General features: G+C 39.3%; 1 protein-coding gene across 7 annotated transcripts in view; it reads left to right on the top strand.

The window, feature by feature from the left end:
* DCUN1D4 (defective in cullin neddylation 1 domain containing 4) overlaps positions 1-4,930 on the top strand; it is an 83,001-nt gene extending 78,071 nt beyond the window's left edge. For 5 of the 7 annotated variants that reach the window (XM_037897800.2, XM_043544390.1, XM_037897805.2 and 2 more), the window contains 3 exons: positions 66-170; positions 491-596; positions 692-4,930. In XM_037897800.2, coding sequence (XP_037753728.1) covers positions 66-170; positions 491-596; positions 692-747 — 267 coding nt within the window. In that variant the 3' untranslated portion in view covers positions 748-4,930. The remainder of the gene's footprint in view (positions 1-65; positions 171-490; positions 597-691) is intronic. The other 2 variants (XM_037897801.2, XM_043544391.1) reach the window with 1 other exon arrangement.
* The last annotated feature ends 18,385 nt before the right edge of the window (positions 4,931-23,315 follow it).

The following is a 23,315-nucleotide window of genomic DNA, read 5'->3' as shown; positions in this document are numbered from 1 at the left end:
TAACTACTGGTGCAAATGAGAAATATTGAGATACCATTTTAACTTTGTTTCTTCCCTTCCAACAGGAAAAGGACCAGCGCAGCCTAGACATAAATACTGCCAAGTGTATGTTAGGACTTCTCTTGGGAAAAACATGGCCTCTTTTTCCAGTATTCCACCAGTTCCTAGAGGTACACAACAAAGTTTCAGTTTGAAACAGATTTACGTTTTACTTGGTTTTTCTCTGAAATATTAATATTTGAATGATGATAGTACTAGTAGACGACTGAATTATGACTCGGTGCTTATTTTCAAAGTTGTCATTTTGTAAATTCATAACACTTAAAATGCAGCGTCCAAGCCCTAAAACTACACTTTCCATTGGTTTAGAGCTTCAGTCATTGTCCTTTGTTGCATTTGAGTTCTATTAAAAACCTGCAAATTTGAAGTGATTTTTTTTCACATTGTAAACCCCAACATTGTTTTAGTAACTTACACTTCTTATCTTAAGCAGCAATCAAAATACAAAGTTATCAACAAGGACCAATGGTGTAATGTGCTAGAATTCAGCAGAACAATTAACCTTGACCTCAGTAATTATGATGAAGATGGAGCATGTAAGTATTTCTTCGGTTTTCTCCATATGCCCCTACTCCTGCAGCCCCTCTTCCAAGATTTATGTAAAATACAATTATTTGATATCTCTCTACAGGGCCAGTGTTGTTGGATGAATTTGTGGAGTGGTATAAGGGGAAACAGATGACATAGGAGTTTACTATGCACAGCCGCTCAAGAGTCACTGTTACCACAGTTGTCAACCATTAGCCATAAACTGCTGTTTGTATCAAAGCGCATGCTGCTTTTCTTGCACTGTATCCCTTTTGCAGGGAACTTTTGGTGTTTGCTATTTAACAGGCCAGCTATGCTTGCTGTGTAGCATTGTTCTCTTTGAAGGCTGCTTTGCATTTTGTATTTACACTACAGATTGGTGAGCTTGCCAGCATCCTCACTGTGATTATGTGTATATTGCTGTCTAAATTTTGTATATGTGTATAAAAAAGCTTCACCTAGGGATTATTTCTGGAGAAATGTATTGTAAAAATAATGTTGTGGCATATTTCTAGTCACCTTCAATGAACATGTAACTTCTAGTTTTTGTTTTTCATTTGGTCTCAAATGTAGCATTTCAGAAAACAAAATTAAGACTGTTTGAACATAGTTATCATGAGGAGGAACTGTTGGCAGTTCTAATTTTACTGTTTAAGATGCCAATTTTTGAGACAAGGAGAGGTGCATTATGATTTTCTTCACAGGCATATGTCAAACATCACTTTTGTTTAGTAAGAAGTATTGATGTCTTTTTTATTATTAATATTATTAAAATTGTAATAGTTGTACATGCCACAGATGATTTCCACTTGGAGAAGAAAGTACTGGCTTTTTAATGTCAAAACTGCAGTAGTTTGAATATAGGTACAAGTGAACAAATTAAAGTACCTTTTAAAAATGGGTTTTAGACTTTTGTAAATTGCCTTTGGCATATTCCTTTTATTTTTGGTGTACCAAGACTGTTCAAACTATGTTGCTACAAAGTAAAATTTAAACTTTTTATCTAAAATTAGTGTTTAGTTGGGGAATTAAGGCTCATTATTCTCAGCCAACAGTTAAACCTATGTTTAGTTTTTGTTTGTAACTTTAGTTAGTCTTTCCCATGCTATAATTTTGTGTTTCTAAGTAAAAAATATATTGAATAGTGAAAGCTTAAGTAATTTCATGCTAGGGATTGGATTTTCCTGGCCAAATGTCCATTGCAGGCAATGGGCATATTAAACACCAGCATTAAAAATTTAAATATACAATACTGTTAGTAAGGGCCACTTCTTAATTTCATGAATTTGATTATTTGTATAGGAAAGTTTTAGCCATTTATTTGAGGAAAATGAGTGACTGGGATGTGTTTTAAGTTCTGTATTTTGTCATGTCATATTTGACTTCCGTTTCATAAAATAACATCAGTATTAATTTTTTTTAAATAGATTGTCATAGTTTCTGGTGCTATTAAACTTATTTTGGTCCCAAAGATTTGTGAAAATGGTCCCAAAATGGTATATTTTAACAAAATCAGCCACTGAATATTTTGGAATAAAGCAGTAACATTACTTTGCTGCTGAAATATTTTTAAAGGTATTAGCAGTTTTGAAACCTTTCTAGGTTGTGATCCAAAAAAAGTACCTTACGTTGAATGTGAAATTTTCAGCTGTACTGAAAGCCCTATTCTGCTCTTACTAAAGTCACTGATACAACTCCTGTTTACTTCAGTGTGTGCAGAATTAAGCCTAGTTGACCAAAAGCATACTAATCTTGCAGCTCTGGACCAGAGTCACAGTTGCTTTGCTATTAGTGGTCATTTTGTGTTTAAACTTGTTTTTTCCCTAATTCAACCACCTGAGACAAAAGTTACATATGTATATCCAGTATATGCGCATATACTGCCTTCCCCCACCATGTTTTGTCATGGGATTAAAAACAAACAAAAATCTTAAATTTCATAGTGACAAAGCATACATAATTGTTGCCTGTTTGTATGCTGTTACGTTATAACATGACTTACATGTTTGATGCCAGTTTGCACAAGTCAGTAATTAAATGGTGTGTGGTATTTAATGTTTACAATAAGTCTCTTATTAAAACACATGTGTTTTAATAAGACTTCTAATGTAAATGTATATATTGCAGTGAGTATAGCCATAGGGAAAATATCTGTGGAGCTACTGGTTTAGTTCTTTTAAAAAGTAAACTTGGAAGCAATATAGCTTGTAAAATTAGGCTAAATAGTGGTTGCTAAAAAACTAGGTAAAATACTATAAGTGTTCTTACATGTTAGGCTAGTTACAATTCCAGACAAGTTTTTAGCACAGTGGCACAGTTAAAATACAAGATTTGTTGCATAATGAATTTTATATGTCATGAATAATCTGGCTTCCAATAATGGAGGCAGAAGCCAAAGAAACTTGTAATCATTATTATAGATATAACTGTCATAATCAGGGTCAACAGAAATCTGTTCAGATCACTCAGATGTTTTTTTGCAGATTTTACTGTGTTTAACAGAATCTAAATTTAATTAATCCCCCCCCCCCCCCCCCCCCCCCCCACACACACACACACATGCACTTTTTATGGATACTTGTGCTGGGTAAATTGATAATATACTGCTCTTATTTGCTTTGCATACAGTCCATGGGGAGCAGGGCCCAAGGAACTGGTTATTGTGAAACAGGTTAATAGTGACTGAAAATACATACTTTTTCATCTGCTTCCAGTTGCCTATACAAGTCTCTTAAATCAAACCACTAACATAGCTGCAGATAATTTTCACTTCTGTTGGCATTTACAGTGTAGAGGCCAAAAAAAGGAATGGACCCAAGACTGAACTAAGCCTATCCATGTTGACTAGTTAATGTATGGAAACTTGCACTCCTGTTGCTTGAGCTGCATTTGGTCTGTGGATAAACGGAGGACTTCATTCTTCATGCCTTTTGGTGATAAATCTCAAAAGCACTACCTTTTTTTTTTTTTTTTTTTTAAACAGTGGGAACTCCCTAAACAGTTCACTTTGCTTTTTGTTATGTACACTTTTCTTTAAATGTAATGAAATGACTGGCACTTCAGTTTATTCCTTTTTTGGCAGGAGAAGATGCACAAATTTTGCCAACTTCTTGGCCTTGAAGCTAAATCTGAGACATAGGTCATTATGGCAAAGTGTTGCAAGTTCTGTACATGTTTTTCTGATGTAAAATAATTGTGTAGTTGCGGTTTAATGATTTGTGTGTTAACTTTGTTTGGTATTAAAGAGAAATGAGGCAGTGAGTTGGTTAGTGAGGAAATTAGTACCCAGATACTACAGTATTTGGCACCCTATAAATACTTAAGATTGATAGATGATGGGCTTTGTGAGAGTTCCTTATTTAATAGATTTTAAGGATAATATTAATTAGAGGAAAACTTAACAATATCAGATTTACACATATGATTCCTTCTATCGCCAAATAGACTGAAACAATCTAATACTAACAGATGGGAACTTGCTCCATTTAATTCTATGTATTACCTTTATTGCCTAGTCTAGATCAACCTACCCTTTTCTTTCTTTAAGGAAGTCTATTCAAGAAAGTGGCAGCTCCAGTTTTCAGTCTAAACAACCTATTTTAATGTTTTTTAAACTACAGTACAAATTTGGAATGAATGCATGTAGTGTATTTTAACCCTTTAATCATTAAGTTTTTGACTTCTTTTTATAGAGAACTGTAGTTTCCTGTTACATCACATACTCATTGTTTCATTATTTCATCACAAGATGTGCCTAGTGCAATCAGTTAGTGAGACCTGGCATGGGGTACTGACTTAATGTTCTGCAGCCTTGTTTTTGGAGGGGTAGAAGTATACCTCAATTTTGCTAGGATTTTTCCAGATTTCTGTTGGCCCTTGGTCACAAGCCTAACAAATTGTTAAATACTCTTTGAAGTTTATACAGACAGCTTTAAAAGTTAGCTTGTGCCCCTCATTTTAATTATAACTGCTAAAATACCTCTTATAAGCCTTATACTTTCTCCTTTCATATTGTTGTATAAGTGTATAGAATCTATCCACCAACTAAACTGTAGGTTGTCTGTAAATGAGACCAAAATGTGGGTTGATTTTGTGTTATCACAAAATAGTTTCTACTGATATTGCTGTTACAGGAACAGCAGTTAACCTATAACTGTGAATGCTTTTATGTCTTAGGTATTTGCATCTTATATGAGGTGTGCTAAAGTCCTGTGATTCACAACCTGACTAAAGAACTGTTATGCCACCTTACCTGAGTTCAGCTGATTGGTTTTTAGGTTTTGCTGGAGTTAATGTAAAATGATATCCCACAAATAAACGGTATTTGTGTTGGTTTCAGAAACTGACTTCAGATTTTTCTGTGGCTCATGTTTCAAATATACACTCATCTGAACTTGCCACACAAGGTGTTGGTCTAGAACTGCTACTTAAATTCATCTTAGCTGAGTTTAATTTCTGTTTACAACACCGATTTAAGATGCATTTATGCCTATGTAATTCAGAGTTCTTTCTCTTCTGATTCATTAAATTGGGTTAAACTTCAGTGTTTAGGCTTAGTAGCAGTGCAGAGTGTTTCTGTGCTGAAAATCCCAGTATGTTTTGCTAAAGGGCACTCGTGCAATCTTATTATTTTTAATTGTGTTAATATAAAGGCAAATCTATTTAAAAAGAACTTGCTAGGATATACTGTATGCTTCAAAAGATATGTAAGAGGCTAGTGTAATGCGAAAGATTTTTCTTATGCAGAGACAATTTCTCCAAGCTCATCTGTTCAAGAGGAACTGCACAGTGAGTATCTATCTTTATAAACTGGTCATTTCTTAAATCACACATTATTCAGGGAAAGTCCATAAATTATTTTAGGGTAACATTGGAAGAAGGGGTTGTTCAAGTAAGCTTAAATTTACTCCTGGGGGAATTCTGCACCAGTACACATGTGCAGAATTCATGTCTCCTGCATATTTTTCCACCTGCAGAAAAGACATTCTGATGGAGAGACATTGCAATTACACCTTTTGCCCACCAGGGGCTGCTGTGGCACCAAAAGGGAAGTCAGCCAGCTCTGGTCCAGAATAGCCAGTCACGGAGAGGGAGGGGGCAGTGGCTGTGTTCCTCACAGCACCCTGCCCATGGCCAGGTGAGGAGGCACAGGATATGGAGCGGGGGGGACAGAGCAGGGCACATGGTGCTGCGGGGGGTCACATAGACTGGGTTTCAGAAGGCTATTGGGGGGGGGGACAGACTGGGGTGAGAGCACAGGAGCTTGTGGCGTCACAGAATTGAGCAGGGGCTGCATGGGAGTGAGGGTGCAGGGCCACATGGAGATGGGGGAGAGGGGGCAGGAGGGGTGGCTGAGTGGGGGTGCAGGGACATGTGGGAGGGGAGTGCAGGGACACATGAGGCTAGGGGGAGGCGAATTGGCTTAGTGGGGGTACAGGGACACATGGGGATGGGAGGAAGGTGCAGGGACAAATGGGTGACGAGGGGTGGCGGAGTGGGAGTGCAGGGACACCTGGGGGAGAGGATGCAGGGACACACGGGGACAGGGACAGATGTGCCTGACTGAATGGCAGAGGCTAGGAGTCAGTCAGGATCTGCATGGGAGAGGCTCCGTAACTCCCTAATAATCTCTCTCTCACCCCAAAAGAACCTTGTTTCATACTTCTCTCACCCACACCCAGTAACCCTCCAGGTTCACTCCCAGGCTCTTTCCCAGCAATTAATTCCCTCTCCTTCAGCTCCTCTATTTCCCCTGACTCCCCTAAGCCTTTGCACTACTCCTGAGGGGTGCAGGAAATACGTTTCTGTATTGTAGTTTAAATGGATTATTACTCAAAGTTCTGAATTAATATGCCTAGAAAGGAATCTATTTGTCAAAAAACATTTCCTGAATCTTTTTTGTTGTCTGTATTGTTACAGACATACTTGCTGACAGGTATTTTGAAATAAATTATCAAAATAATTGAAAGTGGCATGGTTATATTGTGGTGTTTTGACAAATAAAATACGCAGAATTTTACAGAATTTTTAAATATTGTGTGCAGAATTTTTAATTTTTTGGTGCTGAATTTTAATTTTTTTGGCACGATTCCCCCAGGAGTATTAAATGTAAGTGATACTTTATTTTAGACACTGTGTGAAAAGTCAAGTACATACATTTGTCTTTCTTTGGAAGGAACCACTTTTAAACAGAGTGTCTGCTTGTTGTAAGCCTACAGTACATTTTAAAAAAAATCTGCTTTTACTATTGAAGTGCAGTTGCAAATCTGTTTTTGAGTTAGTGACCAAAAAAATGCAGAGAAAAATAATCACTAAGGTTGAGGCAGATTTGAGAGCTCTATTCTTCCTTGACTGGATCTTTAGCAGCTTTTTAAGGTATGGTTCCCAAGTCTCACCACTTTTCAAACTTATTTTAAAAGTGATGAAACTTGTTCCAGAGAAGCAATGCCTCGGATATAGTTGAACTAATAACCAAGGGTGTGCTTGTTTTCTACAGTTTAAGAATGTAGGCTACTGCTTATATTTACTCTCTAACTTAAGCCTTGGTCCTCTGTAGCAACAGTATCTTCATGCTACTTCCCAAATAGGCTTGGGGGAGCAATTATTTATTACAAGCATTTATTTTACAAACATAGACAAACTCCTGTCAGGGATAGTCTAGATAATACTTTGTCCTTCTTCCGTGCATAGGATGGAAGTAGGTGACCTATCAAAGTCCCTTCCAGTCCTACATTTCTATGATGCTGTGGATACTGTCTTCATAATATCTGGATTCACTGTGTGTAGCTTAATTTAAGGCAAAAAACCCTTTCATATGTAAGTGACTACAATGATACACCATATTGCTTGTCAAGCTCCATGACTTTAAAGAGATTGATCAGAGAGACCTTGTACGTAAATCAAATTATCAGGGAAACCTAGCTGGCAGTTATCAAAAACCTAGGGCAAATAGGTGAGTGTTCAGAATGTGGCCAGGTTATGGTGTATGAGTACTGGTGGCTGTTTGTATTCTGGAGCAAACCTACCCTCAAATTCAAAACTCCAGTACTGTTCATAATGAACAAATGCATGACAGGGAAAGCAATGACACCTTGTCCCTTCCACCCTCTTACCTGAGCGCAGAGAATCCTTGTCCGGCTGCATCACTGGAAAAGGGTAAGTCTGGAATAATAGTCTAAAATAGAACTGCAGATGCATCTAATAAAGTGAGATCTCCTCTATGCCCCCAGTGGATAAGACTTCTGTCTTCAATCAAGAGTTCAGACAGTTAATGCTCATGCTGCTCTTAATGGAGCCTCTTTGTGGACAATCTATTTATCCAGTATCAACAGTGTATGCAGTGACTTACAGCTTGCTAAATATAAATGTACAGCATTAATTATGCTAGTATAGTTGACAGTTAAAGCGGTATAGCTCCCTTACTGTGGATGCAGTTATATGGATATAAAGGTGCCTTATTCTGGTATAGCCTGTTACTGTACAGGGACAGGAATAAGCTATACCAGTATAACTGTAGCCAGGCGGGGGCTTACTGGTATAATTTCTGGTAAATCGTCTCTAACTGAAAGTTATACCAATACAATCTTCAATGTAGATCAAGCTTTACTGGGCAAGCAAGGCTTGAATTCTGATTTGGCAGGTTTAATGTAAGAAGAAGATTTTCAGTTCACAAAGGGATTCTGTTCTGAGCAGAAGGGGAGTATAGAAGAAAATGAGTGGAAGGAAATAGATGGAATAAACATTGAGAGGGTTAGGCTAAATGAAATGGTGGGGGGAGGAGTAAGAGCTATAGGAAAGGACAGAGCTCAGGACCTTGAAGAGGGGGAAAGTAGCTTGAACCTGATATGGAAGGCAAGGGAATGTCAGTGAAAGGACTCTAAGGGAGCCTCATGTTAATATGGTTAGAGCAGCTAAGGAAGCATTGAGAATTTGATGTTCTCCCTAGATAGCTGTCCCAGCTTGTGCAACTGGAAGCATTTTGGAGAAAGCTACCCACAGAGGTCCTGAACCTTCTCTTTCCCCTCCCCCCATTTACATTTAATTTCAAGGCCTTCTCTCATACACCTCCCTACATGAATGACACCAATGTGGAATGACATTAGGTCCTCTTTGGTACTCACTAAAGTTTATCTAGATGTCTCATGAGATCTGTTGCCTTTGTACTTGGAAGGAATCACTGTGCACCGAGCTATCAATATGCTATTGATTGAATCTCTGTTTTACACAAATTGTCTCACATCTGTAATCACATCTGCTGGAATGATACCTAGGTCTGAGGACTGATCTGCTGTCCTCTTCTTTTAGGGGTATGTGGGTCCCAAGTAAGTGAGTTTCATGTTCCTTCATTCCATGATGAATGCTTCTAAAATGAATACCATGTATAGTTTTCTTTCAATCTTCCAGAGTTCTCAGTGACACTTCAAAGAGTGGTTTAGTAAGATCAGTAGCTATTTTTTTAATACTATAGGATGAATGTCATCTGAACCTGCTGATTTCTATATGGGTAAGTGCATATTTCCAAGCATGCCCTTTTCTTAATCACTATTTTTACAAGGGCTATGTTTTTATTGTACAAGCTTAGTTAACAAAAAACAAAACAGATTTTATGTATAAATAAATAAAAATAAAGATCTCTGTATTAAAAAGGAGGACAGCAACCAAACAATGCTTTAAACTTTGAGATTCTTGAATGAAACATAATAAGTGCTTTACCAACCATTCATTAATCCTAATAGCAACCTGTAAGGTAGGAAAGTACCCTTTATAAAACAGTCAAAGATACCATGGAAAAGATAAGAGCTGAAAAAAGTCATCTAAATTTGTTTGAACTTATTTTTATCTACTGTTGTTACCAGTAAAATTTAAAATTGCTATATCTAGAAAAGATTAAAAGGGAAAAAATACCTTCCCCAGTTTTTCCTTTGTTCATTTGACAGCATAGCCACTTCCACTGTTTTTCTGTTGGTTTGTTGCACTTCTTTCATGAACTAGAATAATATAACTTTCATGCAGTGCTGTGACCGGACCTCACTCTTGTGCTCTTCCCCAGGCCCTGCAATAAATAGTGTGTTAACTAGTAGCAGCAGCAGCAAAGCTGTAAATGAAAAAGTAAGTACCGAGGGAGGGAGGGATGGGCCTGAATATGCCTGAGCTGTTGCTTTCAAGCCTGCACACCCACGTCCCCCCTCCCCAAATCCACCCAAAACCTACCACCCTAAGCATTAACCAGGAAGCAGAAAAACCTATGGTTGCTGTGACGTTGCACTCTATATGATTTTATGAAAGTATGCTGATGAGTGTGAATATAATGTAATTAAAATATGCTTCATGCTAAAGATCTCTTGCAAGGTATCATTACAAAGCTTATAATCTACTGAGTGTGGTCATCCTATTTGTATAAATGTATCAGTCTTGTATCTGAAACTAGAAATATGAAATATAACTCTGAAGGCCTACTGTAATTATGCAAAGTGTGGGCCATTAGTGGTGGTTTGGAATCTTGATGGCTCCCATCAACTAGGACAATTGACTGTGGATGGCTCTGTTTGCAGGCAGGCCTTCCTGTGAGTCAGGCTGGGAGGAATGAAGGCTTGGGGTCTTACAGTGACATGTCATCATGTTACCTGAACTGGAATCCATCTTTAACCTGGTGTTTTTCCATTGAGAAGGACGGGTGGGAACCCAGAGGGACAAAGGATTCCTGCCTTATGCAAAAGATATGTAAGTGGGTGGAACAGAACAAGAAGGAGCCATCATGAGAAATCCCCTAGCTACCACCTGAGCTGGAACAAGATCTGTACCAGGGGAAAGGATTGTGCCCAGACTAGAAAGGTGTCTGGTCTGTGAAATAAACTTATTGAAACATCTCTAAGGGTGAGATTTTATCTGTATTCAGTTTTTATTACTGCACTAGACTTAGACTTGTGTGTTTTATTTTGCTTGGTAATTCACTTTGTTCTTTCTGTTACTACTTGGAACCACTTAAATCCTACTTTCTGTATTTAATAAAATCACTTTTTACTTATTAATTAACTCAGAGTATGCATTAAAAACTGGGGGAGGTGAGAGGGGGAAGCAAACAGCTGTGCAGGTCTCTCTGTCAGTGTTATAGAGGGTGAACAATTTATGAGTTTACCTTGTATAAGATTTATACAGGGTAAAACAGATTTATGTAGGGTTTGGACCCCATTGGGAGTTGGGCATCTGAGTGTTAAAGACAGGAACACTTCTGTAAGCTGCTTTCAGTTAAGCCTACAGCTGTTAGGGGACATGGTTCAGACCTGGGTCTGGGTTTGCAGCAGGCTAGTGCGTCTGGCTCAAACCAGGCAGGGCACTGAAGTCCTAAGCTGACAGGGCAGGAAAGCAGGGGCAGAAGTAGTCTTGGCACATCAGTTGGCAGCTCCCAGGGGGTTTCTGTGATCCAATCTATCACAGTTGCAGCCCTAGCTGAGCTCCCTCTTGAGAATCCTCAACACGCTGCTGTACTAGACCTAAACCTTTGGATCCCATGGGCTTTTAAGTTTACGGAGTCTGAGCAGTGTTTATACATTCTCTCCCTGTCTGGTTTTAGGCACTCCCTGTATACAGACTCTGTCATACTCCTGAGGGAATTCTGTGCCAAAAAGTAAAAAATTCTGTGTACAATATTTTAAATTTCTGCAAATTGTATTTGTCAATAAATAAGTGTGGAGGCTCCAGCATGGCAGTGGGGAGCACAGGCCACTGGCGGCATGAACGTGAGAGATCACCCTGCAGCCCTCCCTCTCTTCCTAGGGCATGGACTCAGCGGTGAGGCTGCACCCAATCCTGACACAGTGCAAGGACCGGGCCTGCCCTAGAAACAGCCCGGGGCCCTGCCCGTCCATGCCAGGTGCACCAGGTGTGGGTAGGAAGGTTCAGCCCAGGAGAATCCAAGTGTGGAGGGGCTCAGTGTGGGAAAGATCCAGGTGTGGGGTGAGAGGGTTCTGTATGGAGAAATCTGGGTGCAGGCAGCTCAGTGCAGGGACCAGTAGCGGAGGGATCTGGATGCAAAGGGGCTTATTGGGGGGTTCTTGGTGCAGGGGCAATAGGACTCTGTAGGGGGGGTTCAGGTGAAAGTAGTTGGGGCTCAGCGGAGTGGGCTAGATATGGGGGCCAAGGAGGGGGGGCTGAGTGCTGGGGGAGTTGGGGTTGGGGGTCTAGGTGCAGCTGAATGGTGCTCAGTGGGGTGGGGGTCTGGGTGCAGGGAGCTCATTTGAGTGGTCCAGGTGTAGGGGGGTGGGTCTCATCGGATGGAGATTTGAGTGTGGAGGGAGCAGCAGGGGATGGTCGGAATGGGGATCTGGATGCAGGGGGTGAGACTTGGCGGTGTGCAGGGCTTGGAGGGAGGTCTAGGTATGGGGGATCCATATGCACAGGAGTTGGGTGGATGGGGGAGCAGCTCCCCGTAAAGTAATCTCTCCCCTTCAGCTGAGGAGTGATGGGGGCAAGAAGCGAGAGGTGTGTGTGTGTGTGTGGTGCTTCCTGCAGCCAGGGGAAGTTTCTGGGGGTGGGTCTGATCTGGCCCTGGGTTACTCCTTGCAGGTGAAGAGGAATTCCTGCCTGCCCCCAGCTCAGCCACGATTAGCAGCTGATCCCGGCGCAGAGTAGGAGCCACTGGCTGGGCTGTCCCCAGCCCTGCTCTCCCCCCAACGCTGATTTACCTCTCTGCTGACTGCTCCAGGTGCCCAAAACGACATGCCTGTGCTGCTTGGGAGGGGTGCGTGACTGCTCTTGTGGTTCCCTTTGCTTCCCCGTCAGAAAGTCATTTTTTTGAGGGGAAGCAAAAAATCTATGGGGACATGACCATGATCCAGGTAACTATCAGCCAGTTAGCCTGAAATCAATCTCAGGCAAAATAATGTAAAAACTGATATGGGGTTCACTTGATAAAGAATAGGAATATAATTAATGCCTGTCCACGTGGTTTTATAGAAAATAGGTCTTGTCAAACAATCCTGATTTCATTCTTTGAGGAGTTTATAAGATTGGTTGATAAAGGTAACTGCATAGATATATTTAGACTTTTGTAAGGAGTTTGGCTTAATACTTCACAACATCCCGATTTAAAAAATTAGCGTTATGCAACAGAGCATACATTTAAATGGATTAGGGACAGGCTAACTGACAGAATTCAAAGTAGTTAGTTAATGGGGAATCATGATTGAACGGGGGAATTTCCAATGGGGTACCTCAGAGGTTGATACTTGGTTTCATCAACATTTTCTCTAAAAGGGATTTAAGAGGCATAGTGGACAAGCAACTGAACATGAGCTCAGTACGATGCTCTGGCAAATAGGGTTAATGTGATCCCTGTATGCATAAATGGGAGTACTGTGTAGGAGTAAAGGATGTGATTTTTACTTCTGTATGCAGCATTGGTGAAACTGATACTGTAATACTGCATACAGTTCTGGCGTCCACATTTTTAAAAGGAGGTTGAAAAATTAGGGTGCAGAAAATATGAGCTACAAAAATGATTTGAGGGCTGTAGAAAATGCTTTTGAGTGAGAGACATAAACAGCTCAATCTGCTTAGTTTATCAGTAAGAAAATGTGAGAGGTGACTCGATTAGTATATAAATATCTTCATGGGGAGAAAATACAGAATCCTAAAGAGCCCTGTAATATAGCAGAGAAATGTGTAATAAGGAACAGTGTCTGGAAGTTGATGCTAGACAAATTCATATTTAAAAATCAAGCACAATTTTTTAACAATGAGGGTAATTAACCATTGGAACAAACTACCAATGAACGTGGTGGATTCTACTCTGTCTCTTGATGTCTTCAAATTTAGACTTTCTGAAACATGCTTCAGCCAAACCAATGTTATGCTTTAATCAAACACAAGTTAATGGATAGGGGTAACTGGATTAAATGTAGTGGCCTATGATATACAGGTCAGACTAGGTGATCTAATGATCCCTGGTGGCCTTAAACTATGCCTCACTTTCTTCACTCTTCTGAAGTTTAATGAGTGTTCTTCCAGGGAATCCAGAGACTCCTTCTGCCTCGTTCACCTCCTGGCCAGTCCTATTTTCTGCTTTGGGTCTGCTGATGCCAGGCTGGTGACAGAGAGCCAGCTCAGAGCAGAACTTGTCCTTCTATAAAGTTCCAGTCCCTTTTGTCAGATGACACCTCACCCTGCCCCTCTCCCTAAGTGGCTTCATGGCTCTCATCAAGTGATGTGTTGCTTAGTTCCAGCCAACATGAAATCCAGACTGGCAAAACTGGTTTCCCTGAACTGCACCCAGCTCATTATTCTAGTGGAAGACCATCCACACTGATGACTCTTGATTGCTCTGTGTTGTTAGCCATCTGCTACGTGCAAGGATCTCTCCTGACACCTCTTGGATGTTCCAGCTCAAGTTAGAGGCGGGAGTGCCAAAAGTCACAAAAGGGTTTTACAATCAAAATGGCATTCACAGAACGTATTGGGGTTTGCAGATTTATATTGAAATATACTATATTAAATGTGTCTTTAAAATTCTGTAATTGCTATTGAATTGGTCCTCTATTAGAAACATGCTTTAAAACAGCTTAAAAAATCAAGTTGACAATGTTCATTTGTCAGGCAAAGGGGAATAAAGGATATTTTACAAGGAGACAATTTCCAGGGGGAAATATCTTTTAAGGTGCCTTAGTGTCTATGCACCAATACTAAATACTAAACAGGAAAATAGACCTATTAAAAATGAAGCAAAGAGAAAATTAATCTAATTTTGAACTTCATTGCATAGTCGCAGCTGCTGAGTGGCTTACATGTTTGAGAAGGTATAGTATATTATTCCACTAAAACCATTTTGCTTACTAAAGCTAACTCTAGTTCTACTTGTTTTGAATAAGAATTTTTCTAAAAACACACTATTTTTGCCAAAACACTTGGCTCTTTGGAGATATGTGATTTTGAATGGACATAGCGGAATACTGGCAAATCAAAAGTGAAGTATGGCTGCTTGTGATGTTCTGCTCAGGACCCACAGAACTGTAAGCCACTGTGTTACCTCTCAGCTTCAGCAAGAATCAGTTGTGCTGAGATTAGACTGTGTGTCAGCTCCCTGCCACGTTCATCTATCTACTTCACCAGCAAACTCCTCAAGCCTCTGCCAGTCTAAGTCTTCCTTTGCAAGTAACAAGCAGTGAATCTCAGCTCTCAAGTTCCACTCAAGATGTCTCTCCGTAGTGTCCAGTCCCTCTCACTAGACATTCACAAAAATTAAGTTTGCTGCCTCCAAAGAGACAATATACACACCACCCTCTTTGGTTAGCTGAAGACACACTTCACTTTAATACACAGCACTGAGATGGCTTTGTAATAAAACAGAATAAGTTTATTAATAAAGAACAGAGATTTAAATGATACAAGGCAAATGAAAAAGAGACAGGTTTGGTTACAAACAAAACAAAATTTGATGACTGTAAAATTTAATTTTAGCACCTTCTAATCTTTGCCTGAGAGGCTTTCTCGCTTATATCCAGCTACCAGCATCTCTAGCCCTCCTGGCCAGGGGACCCAACATTCACAGACTCAGAGGGTGCTGTAACCTATGTCCCCTAGGTGATGGATAATTAACATGTCTTTTTGGTCCCCCTATGTTTTCCAAAGTCCATTTTCTCTGCCGTAAGAGCCGGGAAGACTTCATGGGGGTGGGGACTCTGTCCCTCTGTGTGCTTACTAAGCTGCTGCTTGTTAGATTGGTTGCTTTGTTTACCTTATATGTAAATGTACTTTCATTTTCCTCTGCTTGTAATCAAGCCAGTCAGACAGGGGAATACATATTCCTTTGCTAGGGCAGGCTCAATGTATGCACTGCCTCCCAAACACATTTTAAAGAACATACTTCCAGCACACACATAACTCTTTGTACACAATTCGTGCATGTATCAGATACTGATTTTGGGGGCCAATTTACCTGTTTACATATGTTACCTTACATGATACCTTTTAGATACATATTATGACAAGAGTGTGTTGGGGATAGTGAGTGTGTCAGTCCTGATATGAGTTACAATATAGCAGACTCTTAGGGTCATACTACTGTCATCCCCCTTCATTTTTAAAATAGTTTTACAGCATGGGTTTCTGAAATAATTCAGGGCAGATAATTATGCTGAGAAAACTGGGCACAATGGATGGGGTTGTTTTAAGTTTAATATTCAATATTTATCAGTATATATATAATTCAGGAACCATACTCCATTTTAAACTAAGCACTTTTTGACATTTACTTGGGTACTGTGTAAGATTGTGTACCCTTAATAAATGTTGCGGAGTGTCTTAGTACAGTCATTTAATATCCTACATCTTATTTTGTGGCATCCATTGTTCTGCTTTGTAGAACACTTGCAAAACCATCAAAGGCTTTTTTCTTCTTAACAAAAAAGCTGCCCTCTGTTAAAAGCCGCCCTCTTGTGGCTTCATTTTTTTTATCAGGTTTTTCGCTTGAATTTTGGAAGATTGCATCTGCCTTAGAACTGTTTTCTAATTCTGCCAATGAAATTTCATTCTTAGTCTCACTGGAATTGGTTCTGTTGGCGATTGTATTTCCTTGAGCATTCTGTGACACCTTATATAAACTGTGTTGCACATTTTCATTAAAAAAGCTCTGGGAATATGTTGAGAAACGTACATTCTCTTCACTCTCATGATCAGGTTGTAGGTATTTTTCTTCATTGAAAACTGATTGCATTGTCTCAGAAGAGGTAACGCAGCTTGAATCTGTCATAATATTGTGAAACTGTATTTCTGCTGTACACAAGCTAGAATTGCCTTTATCTATTCCAGACAAAACTTCTTGTTCTGTGTATTTATCACATTCCCTTTCATTAAAACCCCTGTGCATTCTTTGTGCACAAGTCCCAGACATGTTCATATGCTGTTGCTCTTGCACTGATGAGCCCTGTCTCTCAGTAACGTTTGCAACTGATTTTTCATCTGTGCTTTCCGAATGAGATTGAAGAAATGGTTCATCAGTGGTTATATTGGAATGCAGAAGTGATGCTTTATTAGCAACACAGTTCCAACCAAAATCAATAGACGTGAATATAAAATTATTATTCATATGAGGAGTGTTAATATTTGCTGTAATGCCATCTTCCCCATTATTCTTCAGGGGAGAACTCTGAGCAATATGATTTTCTTCTGTATTGATCTCAGTAACATTTTCTTTTTGATCAGTGGGGGTGGATCTGTCAAAATGCTGAGTTAGAGTAGAAAATTCACAAAGCTGCAAATAAGTGTTTTTAGAAATAATGTTCTCTTTATCTGGAAGAGCTCTGGGAGAATACTTTAATGGTGGTAATGTTACGTAATTCAAATTTATATTTTGTTTGCAGACAGGATTAGAAATTATATTCTGGGCTGGTGAATTTGGGCTGGTAACATACTCAGATATACCAGGAACTTCACAACATGGAGGATTATTTATATTTGAATCTGACAGAGTTACATGATCATCAACCTTATCAATATGAGATGTGTCCGATATATCACTGTGAGATGAATCTATATGAAGAACAGATGAATATGTTTCAGACATGCCAGTACCTGATCCAGAAATAATAGCTGTTTCAGAATATGTTTCATTCTTATTTTCATGTTTTTCCATAATATCTTGAAATCCAGTAGAAATTATAGGACTCTGTAGCAATGTGGTGAATTTGCCAGTACCATTGTTTAAGCTAATCACCTGCTCTGTTACTGACAGGTTGGTCAGATGATCATCACCAGCATTAGAGCGCCCCAGTTCACTTTCTGTTAAAGAACTAGAATCACTCAGTGTGAATGCAGACCCTTCATCTGTGGAACTGCTGTCATTAAACCTGTCCACTAGATTGTCTTTATTTCTAGTATTTTCTTCTTTACAATCATACTCTTGAATACTAGCAGAATTTTTCTGTGTTTGGTTGGTGTTTGAATTCTCAATATTTATATCACTTTCACAGCTAGGAGGTAAAATAAAATTCTCACTGTTACTGAGCATATCTATGTTGTCATTTAAATCAAGCTCTTTATCACAGTTATGCCTTTTGAGCATAAATTGTTGAGTATTCAGTGACTGAGTGTGGGAAGTCATTTGTCTCGTGTTCTCCTGCAGAGACTCTGCAATTTCAGACTGCGACAGATTAGATCTGTTGTTTACATCATTGTATTCAGAACTCTGTGCATTTGTTTGTATTTGTGCTTCAGAAAATGGAAAGTTAGTTTCCCTTGCAAATGGTGAATCTAAATCTGAAGATTCAATGTGGAGTGAGTAAGAGTCCATGTTAAATCTATTCACTGTAGGAGAGAACCTGCTTTTTCCTGAATCTTCATTAAAAAGGTATTTTGAATCATCACGTGATGAAGTGTCATTATTTGATGATTCTCTTTGAAAGGCTTGATTGCTACACTGGTGATCTGACATTGCAGAAAAATTTTCATTATTATCAATGTCTATATCTGCTTCACCAGCAGAATTAGTTGCTTGGCTATTCTGAGACATCTTTTCTTTCTTTACTTTGATATAGCTGCTGCTTTGATCTTGGTTTGCTTCTTCTGTATTTAGTGCAAGTACTTTGTTATGAAGGGCAACTTTATGCAAGCTAGTAGCTTCCACAACGTAACAGCCTACATTTCTTGAAGAGTTTCCACTACAAAAAGACAAATTTTGCTGTACGCTTGTTTGTGTGTTTGTAGTGTTCTCTCTTGTCAGGGTTTCAGCTGAAAATCCTTGATTAGAAAATGTATTTTCTGAAGCTGAGCTTTTCTTTCTGCATATTTGTCTCCAGATTCTGCCAATGTAAGGTCTAGTGAAAGCACCAAGACAAAAAGCACAAACGAACGTAATGAGCACTGAGAGACAGACTGCCAACTTGAAGTCTCCTTCTGTTCTTCCTTGTCTAATAACAGTATTGGTGTCTCTGGCATTTCTAACCAAGAACGGTGAATATTTTTGCTTCACATATATGTCATAGATGAGATATTTTGTCTTCATTCTGTTACAAATACATGCATATAGCCCTTCTGCAGTTTTCCCAATATTGTAAATTATTAAGTTTTTCATTTCATCCTGTCTAATATGAGGAAGCCAGTTATCCTTGGAAATTCTGCCACTGGGTGTCCACCAATAGATTTCTTCATTCCCTGAAATGAAAAAAGACAATGAAATACATATTTAAAAATGTAAATCTGTTCTGTCTTAAGGCTAAATAGTCTTCAGTGTGGTAGCCATTTCTATACAGACACTATGTCTGATATATCTTTAACAATTTTAGATGTCATTAATTCTTAAATAATAAATAACACCCATTTTCTACTTATCCGCCAACAGTACCCTAATACCCTGCCACCTTACTGTTAAACCACCATACCTCCTCATCCACACTTCCAATTTGGACCATAGTCTTTCAAACTTCCATACTGTAAATACTATAAAAGTAGAGAGGGAAATTACTGGAGTTACATCAATATGCTTTTGGTTCATATTGGAAATACTTTACTATTGAACTATGGCAGTATCTTCCTGACAACCACTTGAAACTTCAACTGGTGCAGAATGTGGCTGCTTGTTAATTACTAGCATACCTTTCTGGGGACCTACTTATGCATCTGTTCCAGAACCTGTGTGAGCTACCACTTTTATCTTTGGGTGCAAGCCAGTGTATTGATTTTGATCTATATACCCTTTATGGTTTGGGTCCTGCACATTTTAGAGATGGCCTTTCTCTTTGTATCCAACCCTGAAAGTAGATATTGGCTGGCATACCTGACAGTTCCTATCCGTATTTCAAAAGGAGGGTCCAAAAGCCTTCAATTTACTTTCCCATTAGTCTGTTAGAGCTCATCTTTGTTGAACCTTCAGGACCATTGCAAAACTTGTTTGTGTATCGGGCCCTATTTTAGAGAGATTGCTAAATGGGAAAAGTCTTAGCCCTTATGGATGTAGTTAATATTGAGAGGGGTTAGTGTTGATTAATGGGTCAAGAAGAATTTCTTTACAAAGTGAATTATGTGTTAAAGCCTTGGGTAGCCACACTTATAAAATAAATAAAAACTTCCCTTTCCCCTTCACAGACATTACAGACCCAAATAAAAACCTTCTTTCACTTTACCCAGTGAGAAGAAAAAATACTGCGGTGTTACCTCTCATTTCTCTACAAACAGTCCAGAAACACTGTCCCATAGTCATCACTCTGGTAAGGATAGCAAAGCTTATTCTGCCACCACCATCCTCCAGAATATGTACTGATTTATAATACACCACCTGTTCTTAACTTCCTGATACGACTGAGTCTGCACCATAAATTTGTTGGATGAAGAGGTGGAGTATGACATCAATATTTTAAAATAACTATTCAAATGTTTGAAAGTCAAGTTCCCAAAAACTTTTAAAATCACACATTCTAACATTTTAATGTATCTGAAATCTATTTATTGTACAACTATTCTTAATGAAGATTTTATCTGAAGAATTGTTCCCTTTATTGTGAATTAAGCTTGATTATCATCCTACATGTATTTTACAGGAACTTAAAATGTTGGATCGATATAGTAATTGTTACACATACCCCAGATTTTATCCAAGCCACAGTCTAGCACAGCTGTTTCTCCTATTGGGACAGCAATTTTCTTAAATGAAACATTGTTGTCTTTAGACATTTCACAGTTTAAATGAAACCTTTTGAGAGACAACAGAGATTGTTCTGAGTTGCTGGCCAGTTCACTGCAGAAGATACTCCACTTTTTCCTCAAGGTTTCAGAAAGAAAACTAATAAAATGTTTGAAAGCAATGAGCCTGCAGTCACATATCCAGGGATTGTTTGATAAATCCACTTCAGATTGAAGTATGTTCAAGTCAATGAATATCGCTGGTAGAAGGGTTGTCATAGCATTGTTGCTGAGATTCACAACCTATTTGAAAATAAGTTACTCAAAATTAATTTATAAAGAGCTGTATAGAGCAGAGGTTCTCAAACTGTGGTCCTTGGACCACCAGTGGTCTGCGAGCTCCATTCAGTTGGTCACCAGATAGTTCCCTCTAAGGTGCATGCCTGGGCAGCCACACACAAGAGAATGAAGGGCCACCCACCTAATTAGTGGAGACACGCAGGCGTGGGTCCACTAATTAGGTGCCTGGACCCTGGAGAAGACGCACATGTGAGGCAAGGTGGTGGCCTGTCGGGGAATAGGGGGTAGGTGGGAGTGGGCAATGGGGTGAGAAGAGGGGGTGGGGGGAATATGGGGTGTGCAGGGCTGCAGCAGCCAGAGAAAGAGGTGACTTTCCCCAACTCCAGGGTTGCAGCTGCTGTGGCGAGACCCCCCTCCTTCCCAGCCCCAGCTCAGGGGCTGCTGCGGTCAGGGAGAGATCCCCCTCCTTCCCAGCCCCAGCTCAGGGGCTGCTGTGGTGCGGGAGAGGGCACATCCATCGCATTAGAAAGGTAAGACTACTGTTCATGAAGCAGACACTGACAGGAGAAAAATCCTGAGACATATGCACTGAACTGAGGGCTTAATTCTGGAAATACATGGGTTGGCCACTTAGATGGGTTCGCGTATACATATGCTGTAAAAGCAGTGTTAGAATACATCCATATAAAATACATCCATATTCTGGTCAATAGTAGGCCCATGCACATTGCTTGTGCTTTTAATCTTTGTGTGTGTGTGTGTGTGTGTGTGTGTGTGTGTGTGTGTGTGTGTACAGGCCATTGCCATGGTTCATGTAGCCTAAGCAATGCCCAAAGCACTTTGCCTCCTGTTAAATTTGGTCCAAATTGCAAGTGAACCCATAAAGGTCTCTGTTCTGATACTTGGTTTCCACTTAATTTAAAAGGAGCTGTGTAACACGCACACTCACTTAAATTATGCAAAAAGAAAAGGAGTACTCGTGGCACCTTAGAGACTAACCAGTTTATTTGAGCATGAGCTTTCGTGAGCTACAGCTCACTTCATCGGATGCATAGCATATCACGATATGCTATGCATCCGATGAAGTGAGCTGTAGCTCACGAAAGCTCATGCTCAAATAAACTGGTTAGTCTCTAAGGTGCCACGAGTACTCCTTTTCTTTTTACGAATACAGACTAACACGGCTGTTACTCTGAAACCTTAAATTATGCAGTTATTGATATTCTGTCACCTTGAAATTGGTGTGTAAACACATGTCCTAATAATGGTTAGGATTAGGAAATATATAAAGAGTGGAGTTAGCCCAAAAGAGAAGATGAAAGGTTTGCCCTTGATAACTGGAACATTTATGAAGGATTACAAGAAAAAATAGTCTGCATATTTTATGACTTCCCCCAGATAGCTATGGGTTAAAGCTGTTGTCATAAGACTGTTTGAGGATTTTTTCAGATATACCCCATTTTCTTTAGATTAAGTTTTACACTTGTAGACTGATGATTGTGAATTAATATCTTATTGCTTAAGAATTATGACACTTAATGTCATTAAATATTCTATGCACACCATTTTCATTTGGAAAATTATAATGCCACATTTACAACCTGCAAGTTTTTGAGATCCTTGAAGGCACCAGGATGAATTTTGGTTATCTTGTTGGTCTGTAAGTAGATGTTCCTTAGCTGGGAACAGTCTTGAAAATCACTCTGATCAATCTGTGATATCTCATTGGATGACAGATGCAGACTTTGTAAAGATTGCAGCTTCCAAAGTCCTGAAAATACAAAAAAAATTGTCTAACATACACATAAAGCCCAAAGTGCTTTCCCAACGTTTCACCAATTTTGTCTGATGATAATGGTTTTCTGTTTTCTTAACAACTATAGCAACCATTTGTAATATCCAGTAATTAAAACAAACTGTTTTAATTACTGGATATTACAAATGGTTGCTATAGTTTTTGGTTTATAATGCATATTCTATTCAGCATTATTGTCTTATTTTTAAAAGGGTACAGATTATCAATACCATCTTTTAGTAACTCAATAACATCTGAAATGTTTTGGTAAATCAGTAACATCTGAAATGTTCTTTCCAATGTGCGAGTTCATTAAACTAGTAACATTCCTTAGTGTTGTCAGAAATGTGCATATTTCCCGTCTGCTGCCTGCTGTAGCTTCACGCAATTTATAATGTTTAATTTGCCTAGTAAAACATAACTAGTTGTGGACCACCTGAGCTCCAAAAAAACCCAAAACAAACTGTTGTGATATCAGTCTTAAATTTGTGTGAGTGTGAATAGGTTATAGGAGTATCTCTGGCTTCAAAGCATATGCACTAAGTGGCTTCAAAGGGATGTTTAAGTTAAGATGTGCTTCCCTGCTTGGGGCACAGAAGGGATTTAGCTCAGGGGTAAAACTTTTCAAAACACCAAGTCCAATTCTCAAAAGTGACTTAAAAGCCTAAGGGAAAGACTACACTGGAGCGGAGGTGTAATTTCTAGCTCAGATAGACATACCTGCGCTAGCTCTGATCCTAGCATGCCAAAACTAGAAGTATAGCAGCCCTGGCATGAGTGGCAGGACAAGTTAGTGGCTCGAGCACGAACCTGAGGTTTCAAACAGGATTGTACTTGAGGCAGCTATACTCTATTTCTAGTGCGCTAGCTATATCAGAGCTAGATGGGTATGTCTACCTGAGCTAGAAATTGCACCTCCATCTGCAGTGTAGAGACACCCTAAGTCTCACTGGAAGTCACTGGGACTTAGGCTCTCCTACATGCCTAAGTAACTTTTGAAAATGTTACCCCAGAGCTCATACAGCTC

The sequence above is a fragment of the Chelonia mydas genome, chromosome 4 (assembly GCF_015237465.2).
Source record: "Chelonia mydas isolate rCheMyd1 chromosome 4, rCheMyd1.pri.v2, whole genome shotgun sequence".
NCBI classification, from domain to species: Eukaryota; Metazoa; Chordata; order Testudines; family Cheloniidae; genus Chelonia; species Chelonia mydas.
The sequence above is the reverse complement of the archived record's forward strand: the minus strand, read 5'-3'. Positions and strand labels throughout refer to the sequence as shown.